Source organism: Theropithecus gelada, chromosome 6 (genome assembly GCF_003255815.1).
Source record: "Theropithecus gelada isolate Dixy chromosome 6, Tgel_1.0, whole genome shotgun sequence".
NCBI lineage: Eukaryota > Metazoa > Chordata > Mammalia > Primates > Cercopithecidae > Theropithecus > Theropithecus gelada.
This window is the reverse complement of record NC_037673.1, coordinates 137,422,940-137,433,214: the sequence shown is the minus strand read 5'-3', so window position 1 is coordinate 137,433,214 and position 10,275 is coordinate 137,422,940. Positions and strand designations below refer to the sequence as shown.

At 39.1% G+C, this 10,275-nt stretch overlaps 1 protein-coding gene across 1 annotated transcript; it reads right to left on the bottom strand.

Annotated features, from left to right (window-relative positions):
• Nucleotides 1-4,484: 4,484 nt before the first annotated feature.
• Nucleotides 4,485-8,056, bottom strand: PCDHB3 (protocadherin beta 3). The gene has a single exon (XM_025388905.1). It carries the CDS (start codon nucleotides 7,652-7,654, stop codon nucleotides 5,264-5,266), a length of 2,391 nt encoding a protein of 796 aa, XP_025244690.1. The 5' UTR covers nucleotides 7,655-8,056; the 3' UTR covers nucleotides 4,485-5,263.
• Nucleotides 8,057-10,275: the final 2,219 nt, after the last annotated feature.

Here is a 10,275-nt window from a genome sequence, read left to right as displayed (position 1 = left end):
GCAGTGATACTATCAGCATTCTGAGTAGGACTTTTTCTTTTTTTAAAACTAATAAGGTGTATGAAGTTTGGGTCAGGGAATTGTTGACAGTGTTAAAGAACAGTATGATTATGCTGTGCTGTATTTCTGCATGTTAGATTCCACCCTAGTAAGAGATGGTACAGAGCCCTGACTTCTCTGTTACAAAAATAATTTTATTTTTTGAGATAGAGTCTGGCTGTATCACCCAGGCTAGAGCATGATCATGGCTTGCTGCAGCCTCAACTTCCTGGGCTCAAGGATCCTCCCACCTCAGCCTCTTCAGTACCTAGGAACTCAAGTGCATGCCACCACACCCAGCCAATTTTTAAAATTTTTTGTAGCGATAGAGTCTCACTATCTTTCTGAGGCTGTTGTTGAACTCCTGAGTTCAAGCAATCCTCCTGTCTAGGCCTCCCTAAGTGCTGGGATTAAAGGCATGAGCCACTGTTCCCAGACTCAGAACACTAATTTTTGACAAATGGTTTCATGAGGAGATTGTCTTGGAAAGAGCAAGCCCATTTTGCATTATCACCAGAGTCCCAAGCTATTTTCTAAAAAAAAAAGAAAAAAATAGCAAGTACTATTTCAGTGGAATCTTGGATTATGTTATTATTTTTCTGAGCATTACCATGAATGCTGTAACTTGAATCAAGACCATGATGTTTTCCATATAGTCCCCATGTGTCAATTGCTTCAGTTACAGTTCAGTTTTCCTAAAAAATCAACTTGTTTACTCTGAAGATTGAAACATTTTAAATTTCTCCATTAGCTTCCATGTCTATAGCCTTAGCAGAAACCATGACAACCAAGAAGCAATGACATTCCCTGAGATTTTTGCCTCATTGAGTGAATGCAGAACAATACCACCCAAAAGAGCATGGGTCCCATCTCAAACATATTTTTAGTACTTGGTCTACAACTTTCACCTGGGTGTGGCAAAGTTGAGCTAAGCTTTTAAATGAAGGCTTGGGTTTGCAGCGGCCAGGGCGAAACCACCTTGAGACCCCTCTTCTTCCTCCCTTCCCCAAGATTGTCAAAACAAGCGCTACTGTGAAAGAAGCTTCCAATAAGAGATAAGTTCTCGATAAAATATCAGCAAGCAAATGAAGATTAACACCACAAAAAACAGACTCAACAAATAAAAGAGTTGTTTTATCTACTATAAGAAATAGAAACTTGAAACAATATGGAAAGAACTTAAAAGTCTCAAACAACAAAGAAGGAAATAGCAATTGTGAAACAAGAGCAAACAGTTGCGAAAACTTGCCAAATGAAAGTTTTCAAAACAAAATTGTAATTTCTCAAAGAAAAAAAATGCAGTACGTTACGTGAATCTCAGGTTGGGGCCTACCATATATATCAGAACAGCAAGAATAAATGAAAAAATCTAAAAGAGAGTAAAGACGTTTACGGATAAAAGAATGAGAAGTAGACTGACATTGTACTTTTCATCAATGTGTTGAATACCTAAAGAATAGAAGGAAAATAAGCTTAAAATTTTGAATCTATGACCAAGCAAACTATTGATTAACCATATGCATATTTGACATTAAAATAATTCATAATTAGGACTAACAGATTTCTGGCTTAAAAAAATCTAACAATTACTTTAAGAAGCAAAAGATGTTTCCAGAATAAAGTAGGGGGATATAGAGAAAAGCTGTTATTTTTTTTAAAACAGAGTCTTCTTTTGTAAGGAAGTAGAATTTATTTATCAAAGAAGATTTATGAAAAGTATGGTGGTATAGCGAGTGGCCTCACTAGTTTTAATGATTGATATTTGAATATAGCTTAGTCTTGTAACAACCCCACATAAAAATTTAAAATTCATTTGTATCCCTTTGATTTTCAGTGTTTAAAAACTAGATTGTGAATGTCAAGGAAATATTTAAGTTATTTCTGAACTAAAGTATTTGTAGAGAGAAGAAGGGAGTATGCACATGATCGAGAATTATGTTTTGAAAATAAATGAATGATTGACTATTTTAAAAAAGTTAAGCCTTTGGGATCTTGAAAATTTTATTTAATCTTGATATCATTAAGACTAATCCAAGTTCAATAGAAGTACCAATTAGAGGCCAGAGAATTTAAATACCAATTTCAGAAAGTTAATTTGATGTACAAAAATGTCTTACATTTAATTTTTTCTTTTTCCCTGAAATCAAAGATATGAATAAGCTCAATTTAGAACCAACTTGGAGATTAATACATAATTTTACAGTTCTCCAAGCTTCCACAAGTCTCAAGATGCAAAGGGAGACATTAAATAAAAAATTGGCTCTATAGGGAATTATTCTTTATACTCCATCCCTTTCTGAATATAGATGGTTTTTTAAAATTCAATGTGTAGATCAGGTCCAAATAAACAAGTTTGTAATTCCTTAGAACATTATTTTATTTACCAAATAATTTAAAATGTATTTATTTAACAAATATAAACTGAGCATCTACTATGAATGAGGCATTGTGCTATTTGCTGGAAATACCACTATGAATAAACCAGAAACAGATGCTACCTTCAAGTTGCTTAGAGTCTACTAAGGTCATTTTACATATTCTAGAATGAGGGAAGAGAGTAAAAATTTTCTTTCTCTTACTTTTTGACAATTGGAATACTGGTGAGATTGATTTGTAAATATTTTACAATAATGAGTTAGCCTGCCCAGAAGAAAAATTACTAGAAAATTATTAATAATATATAAAGTCATCCCTTTTACCTTGTGCCAGGCTTTTAGTTTCTGGAATTCCAAAACGTGGCAACACTAGTTAGTACTGTACATGTGGTACTCTCTCTATATTTAATGAAATATCCAGATGAATACCTTGTTGGAAGTTGTCTTCAAATAAAAGGGTGAAACGTTTCTAACTGCCTTGAAAGAGAAGCAGGTTTGAACCAAGAGTAAGATGTGATTGCTTCCCATCTTCAAATTTAGTCTAGATTATCTTTTCTGGCTTTGCTAAATTCTATTCATTTTCTCAACAATGTATAAGTCCAGTACATCTAAAAACTAAATTACTAATGGTATCTGTTCTTCTATTTTCAGTGTCTAAATGACTCAGCATATTGCCTTTTGAACTTTAGTCTCCGATCATTTACCATATTAGTCCCCAAACGAACTGCCCTCTATATTTTCCACAGTTGAATACTTCCCTGGCTCTGATACCACCTGGGACTAAGGTAATCAAAGAGAGATAAATCTTGATAAGAATTCTATGCCTCTTCCTGATATTCATGGAAAATCAGCTACATATGCAAAGAAGAAAAATATCTGACCAAAACAGCCAGATTCTACTTAAAGTGAAAGGAAATATTATATTAATTTTCCTCTGACTATTAAAGAGTCACACATTTGGCTGTGCATGGTGGTTCATACCTGCAATCCTGGCACTTTGGGAAGTGGAGGCAGGAGGATCCCTTGAGCACAGGAGTTCCAGACCAACCTGGGCAACATGGAGAAACCCCATTTCTACAAATAAATTTGTTGTTGTTGTTAAATAGCTGGGTGTGGTGGCACACACCTGTTGTCCCAGCTACTCTGGAGGCTAAAGTGGTCAGATCCCTTGAGCCCAGGAGACTGAGACTGCAGTGAGCCATGATTGTACCACTGCATTCCAGCCTGGGCAACAGAGCAAGACCCTGTCTCAAAAGATTTTTTAAAAAAGGGTTTATGCATTTGATGCTCAGTTACATAAAATGACACCATTTAAATGTGATAATAACTACACTTTAACATATGTTTGAAAGTATGTCAATCTTAAACTCTTGCTTTTTGGGGAATTTTTAAAATCTTTGCGAAATTCTCTTTTCTCTAGTCATGAGTATTTAATTCCTAGGAAGATATATAGATGTTCTGTGGATGAGGAAATGCTTATAGGAAGAAAATTAATTTTTTCCTAATACAATTCCCTAATTAGGAGCTAAATATTCTGTTGCTTAAAATAAGTTTTTTTATTTTACTCAATATAACCATAAGATTCAATGTTTTGGTTGCTTCCAGATTTTATTCTTTGTTGTAGCTAATTTAGAGTTTCACAACGATATTGCCTTCTCCTTTTTAGAACTTTCTATTCTTGTACATCTTCTTTTAATTACATTGTAGGAGGCAGGATGCTGATATGGATGGACAGTTCCTATCCCAGAAAGATCATATATAATCCTAAATCATGTCAGGTTAAAATCTGAAGGAGGGACCCAAGACAGGAAAAAAAGAAAGTATCTTTCTCCTATATCACCATACAAGTAGCAAGTAGGTATTAATTATAAAGTAGGACTGGATAGGATATCACTTTTACCATGAAGCATTTAGATATCATACACCCATGTATTTTCTTGAAATTAAAAATTGACTCTCAGATTGATAACACTTACATCTCAGAATTTATGAAACAAATAATTGTCATTCTACCAGATGTCTTACTAAACAATGTTTTTGTGTCAAATGGAAAAGAACAGTCAGTTTTTAAAATGGCATAGGTTTAATTTTTTTTCCTCAGTCATCATGAACACACTTTAGACAAACTTCAAAGGGTAATTATCCCTATTAGTCTATATTTGTGTCCATATTTTGGCCAATATAAGCACATAAAATATTGAAATATTAATTGCAAATGTCAACACAGAAAATGAACTAAATTACTTTCATTTGAGTACTACATCCCTAAAAAGATGATATATTACTATAAATTAAAGAAAACACATTCTTGTCTATTCTCAAAACTTCGTTAACCATAGACAAAGCTGCTTTGGGCATATTATACAATACATTATGTGAATATATTCAACAAGGGAAATCATAAAATTGGTGGTTTGGAACTCTCTCTACATTGCTTTATAATATAAAAATTGAAAGGAGTTATTTCAATAAGCTATTTGAAATCACTATTAAAAGATAATGAATTCCTTTTTGCTCCCCTTTAGAAAAAAAAAGGCGAATTAAGACTGTGTTGGCAAGCTAGGATGAAAGGAGAGTATGCATGGATTAACTACGGAAAAAGTAGAATCAATATATAAACAAAATGTTCTATCGACTAAGGATTCTTGATTGAAATACAAAACATTCAGAGCCAAACAACTATTTTCCAGTTCTGTTAATGAAACCTAAGCCATCCCTGGATTTGAAATTTTGCTCTACTCTTGCTACTTGCCTTGAACCATACCAAAAGAGAATTCTCCAATAGGCAAAGCAGTAAAAAAGGACTTTCCACAGATTAACTGAGAAGCTCAGTAGATCCTTATTAACACTTAACTGAATTCAAAGCTCTTCCTGAAACTGGGATTTGCCTCGTTAACCCTCTCTGCACCCTGAGCAACGAAATTAGGGATAATTGGCTTCAGGAACTTGAACTCATTTGTCCCGGAGCCTCCAGTCAGACACACCTCGTACTGGTAGCTCTGGGACAGGGTCTCCGTGCCGCTCACGTCCACCAGATGCCCTGGAAAGGGGCCCTCGGGCACCGAGCAGCGACCCACAGAGGCCGCCCTGCTCCTACTGCACAGCCGCACCGCCACGAACAGGAGCACCGACAAGAGGAACAGCGACGACACCGAGGCCAACGCCACCACCAGGTAGACCGTGAGAGAGTCGGCCTGGGCCTGGGCCGGGGCCGCCTCCGGGAGCGGCAGGTAGGGCTGGGAGAAGCCGTCCACCAGGAGCAAGTGCAGCGTGGCGGTGGCCGAGCGCGGAGGCTCGCCATTGTCCTTGACCAGCACCACCAGTCTGTGCTTGGCTGCGTCGCGCTCGCTCAGCAGCCTGGAGGTGCGCACCTCGCCATTGTGCGCCCACACACCGAACAGCCCGGGCTCCGTGGCCTTGAGCAGCTGGTACGACAGCCAGGCGTTCTGGCCCGAGTCGCCGTCCACCGCCACCACCTTGGTCACCAGGTAGCCTGGCTCGGCCGCCCGGGGCACCAGCTCGGTGCAGGGAGCGGAGCCGTTCTGCAGCGGGTACAGCACGAAGGGCGAGTTGTCGTTGGCGTCCAGCACCAGCACGCGCACCAGTGCCTCGCTGCTTAGCGCCGGGGAGCCGCGGTCTGTGGCGCCCACGCGGAACTCGAACGCCTGCAGGGCCTCGTAGTCCAGCGACCTGAGGGCAAACAGGTGGCCGTTGTCCGCGTTGATAGAGACCAGGGAGGCGAGGGGCAGGTGCGGGTCCTGGGGTGCCAGCAGCGAGTAGGTGACCAGGGCGTTGGTGCCTGAGTCTCTGTCTGTGGCGCTGACACTGCCGATGTGCAGGGCGGGGCTGTTGTTCTCGCGGACGAACAGGGTGTAGGAGGTTTGGGTGAAGGCGGGGGCGTTGTCATTGACGTCGGAGACCAGCACGGTTATGTTGTACTTGGTTTTCAGCCTGGGTGTCCCCAAATCAGTGACGGTGATGGTGATGTTGTACTCGGATCTGGTCTCTCTGTCCAGTGCGCCTTCTGACATGAGGGTGTAAAAATTCTCTACGGATGGTTTCAGGATGAAAGGGAGATTGTTCTCAATGGAACACACCACTCTTCCGTTGTCTCCAGAGTCTAGATCAGAAACACTGAAAACAGCCAGTACAATCTCTGCCGAGTTCTCAGGGATAGGGCTGTTTACTGAAGACAAGGTCAGTTCCGGTGGGTTGTCGTTGACATCAACCACCTGGACTATGACTGTAGACTTTCCGGATAGGCCTCCGCCATCCTTCGCCTCGATGTCGACTTCATAACTATTAATAGCTTCAAAATTCAAATATTTGACTAGTTGCATATCACCAGTAATTGGATTTAGCTGAAAAGTTTTGCGAATTTCTTCAGAAGCATGAAAAAATGCGTATGATATTGTCCCAAAACTTCCTGTATCTAAATCAGAAGCCGAGACTGTGACAATGACAGAGTTAACGGGGGTATTCTCTAGAACTGCAACCTCATAGAGTGGCTGTGCAAATTCTGGTGCATTGTCGTTTATATCTAAGACCTGGATGTTTATCTGGGCTGTCCCAGACCGAGGGGGAGCGCCGCCGTCCAGCGCAGTGAGCGTTAAGCTGAGCTCCGGCTGCTCCTCACGATCCAGCGCTTTATCCAGTACTAGTTCCGGGTACTTCCTTCCGTCCCTACGACTGCGAGTGAGTACGTGGAAGTGGGAATTCGGAGTGATAGTGTAGTTTTGGAGGCTGTTTCTTCCCACATCCAAGTCCTCAGCATTTCCCAAAGGAATTACTGCTCCTGGTAGAGTGCTTTCTAGGATTTTCAGATGCATTTCATTTTCAAAGAATACCGGAGAATGGTCATTTACATCTATGATATGGAGCTCGTTTGTAACAAACTGCAAAGGGTTTTGCAGTAATATCTGAAAATGCAGTATGCATGGTTCTGTGGGGCCGCATAGCTCCTCCCGGTCCAATTTCTCATTCAGAAGCAAATCACCTGTCTGAAGACTGAGCTGAAAATGCTGTTTGTTCCCTTTGGACACAACTTGGGCCCCCCTCGCGGCCAGTTCCTCTACCCTTAGCCCCAGATCCTTTGCTAGGTTGGCTATTAAAAAGCCCTTCTCTTTTTCCTCAGCCACAGAATAGCGTCTTGACTCGGACCCAGCCAGAGACCCTCCCAGAAAAACAAAGAGAAGCAGGACTTGCCTTTGTCTAAGAAATCGCTCTCCTCCCGCCTCCATTGCACTTTCCGTCACGCTTTTCTAGGGAATGTTTCCAAGCTGAACCTCAGACAGCGCTGGGAAACAGTCTTTTGCCCCACAACCTTTGCAGACGGCCTAGTCAATAAGCCTTTCCAGAGGCTCAGACTTGCTGACTCAAAAATCTGCCTGGGCTCACAACCCCTGGTTTACCACACTGGATCCGTGCGTCACCGAGCATGCACAATGCCCGTGGTTTAATTCGCCTTCTTAGTCAACAGCGCCACCATGCGTTCGCTTGCAGTTTCAAAATCTTGGAGAAGGTGTTTTTGTTTTGCTTTATCGTTTATTCTTATCAACCCTGGTTGACGCTACTGGAGGAGTTTCTCATGTTATATGAATTAAATAAATGCAATCTAGGGAAATAAAATGCGCTCTTATCTAAGAGCAGCGATTCTTCCTGGTAGAGTCCTCATTTACATGATTTAGCGGAAGTGTACAGACACTAGCTTACCCCTCCCCTTCTGTAATAATTACACACAAACTTCAAAAGATTTTTCCTCTAGATGATAGCATGCTTTACTATCCTATTTATGTTTTTCTTTTTTTTCTAAACTTTGTGAAATGAGTCCGAATTGCCTATACCAGAAAAATAAAAGGAAAAGACACCTCCTGCAAGGTGGTAAAAAGGAAAATATATCATGTCAGAGGTGGATCCGGAGGGCTACAAATGCCTAATTTCTTCCACATTATCACGCTCAAGGAACACTTAAAGTGCTTTCTCTTCTTATTTCAGAGCAAATTTGCAATTATTCATTTCATCTGTATTAGCTTGTTTCCACAGATAATTGTTGAGTTTGTAGAAGTTAGGCAAGTGGTGGTAACAAGACAATGTCTGTATATCTTACAACAATTTTCCATCTAGTGGGTGTACAGTCTTTAAACAGATGTTTAAACAGTGTGAAAAGTGCTACATAGAAAAGGTACTGAGTGCACTGAAAGTATGCAATACAGGGACCTACGTTAATGGAGAGTGATTAAGAAAGTTCCCCCAAGGTGCACCATTTAATCTGAAACATGAAATAGGAGAAGTGTGCCAAGCTAAGACTGTAGAATGTGTGAAGGCCCTGAGAGAGTGAAGCATAGCTATTAAGAGATAATGAATGAAGGACAGTGAATACAAAACTTAATGTCTCAAGAGTAAGTGGAAAGGAAGGCTGAAAAGGTAAACCAAGGCCAAATAATGGGTGCTTGCATTTTATTCTGAGAACAAAAGGAAGCCATTGCAAGGTTGTTGGTAGAGAAATAAAACAGTGCAAATATGTGTTCAATGTAGCCTCTTTTGTACTTCTACACAATTATCAGGAAAGTTTGCTCTTAATACTAGTGATACTAAAAATAATAGCAATTTCACTTTTATGTCTTTATATTGAGTATAACTGCAAGCTATTCAAATACCTGTTATCATTTGGGGTAGAAGAAGAGAAACTTTGTGACTTTTCCAAAATCTTACAGGTAATGAGTTGGTTGATCAGAGACTTTTGATACCAACACAGCGCTCTACCCCACTGCTAATCTCAAAACAAGACCTTCAAAGTTAATATTACAATTTTAATAGGAAAGCTCATTCAAATGTGTGTAAAAATCATATAAAAATGTAAAGATAGACTGAGTAACATTAATAATTAAGATTTGTTTTAATGTATGGATGAGAAAGTAAACTGCAAGAAATGAAAACAGTTGGGTTAGTCATTTAGGGAACTATGGAAGGAAATTTAAGTAACAAAATTAAAAACCACAATTTCATCTGTATTTCTTAAGCCAGTGGACAGGAGAGGAGGCTCAATTTAAGCATTAAGAGAAAAAGGAAAAATACGTTGAAGGAAAGCAACAACAGAATGATAACTGCATGTTTGAACAATGGTGATCAATTCAATTAATAAAAAAATTGTAATTCATTGTACACCGAAGAGTATTTGGTTCCAGCAAAATGTTTTCCTTTAAGTGTTTTAGTTTATTTAAATATCAATATATCACAGGTAAAATACTTTTCTCTCTTTCAATCATTCAAAAATTTTATTAAGAACCTATAATGTTCCAGTGACTGTGTGAATCATGCAATAAATGAGGGAGCTGTTGAGAAACAGAACTCAAGCACCTTTATAAAAAAGCATTGAGAAGTCTAGGGAAATGAAAGGGGGAAAAAATAGAAGTAGCCAGTGGAAAAAAAGAGAGTGAGTGGTGTTAGATACATTTTTCTCCCAAAAGGTTTATTTCTAAGTGAATCCTAAATGCTCCAGAAAATGTTAAAAACAGCAATACCAAGCTATATTTGAGGTTTCTAAAGGTCAAGGACAAAGACATGTACTCCCTCATATTTTTTGGATTTTAATGAAGTGCTCAATGTTAATAGGTTATTAATAATTTTAAAAGATTTTAAAGGGGGGGGACTGGAATAAGCAGAGGGCTCTTAAAAAGCTATTTGAAAGTGAAAGCATGATGAATTAGCATGACTTTGAAAACTGCTAGACGTGTATTATTTATCTACATTTTAGAATATTAATGATTGATTTTTGACAAAAATTTATTAGAGCACTTACGATGTTAATGCCTTGTAGAATCCAACAGTTAGAATTCTTACAATCTCTAAAGATTAATACTTT

Coding starts and splice junctions, on each gene's coding strand:
- PCDHB3 (XM_025388905.1), bottom strand. CDS start 7,654: ATGGAGGCGGGAGGAGAGCGATTTCTTAGACAAAGGCAAGTCCTGCTT.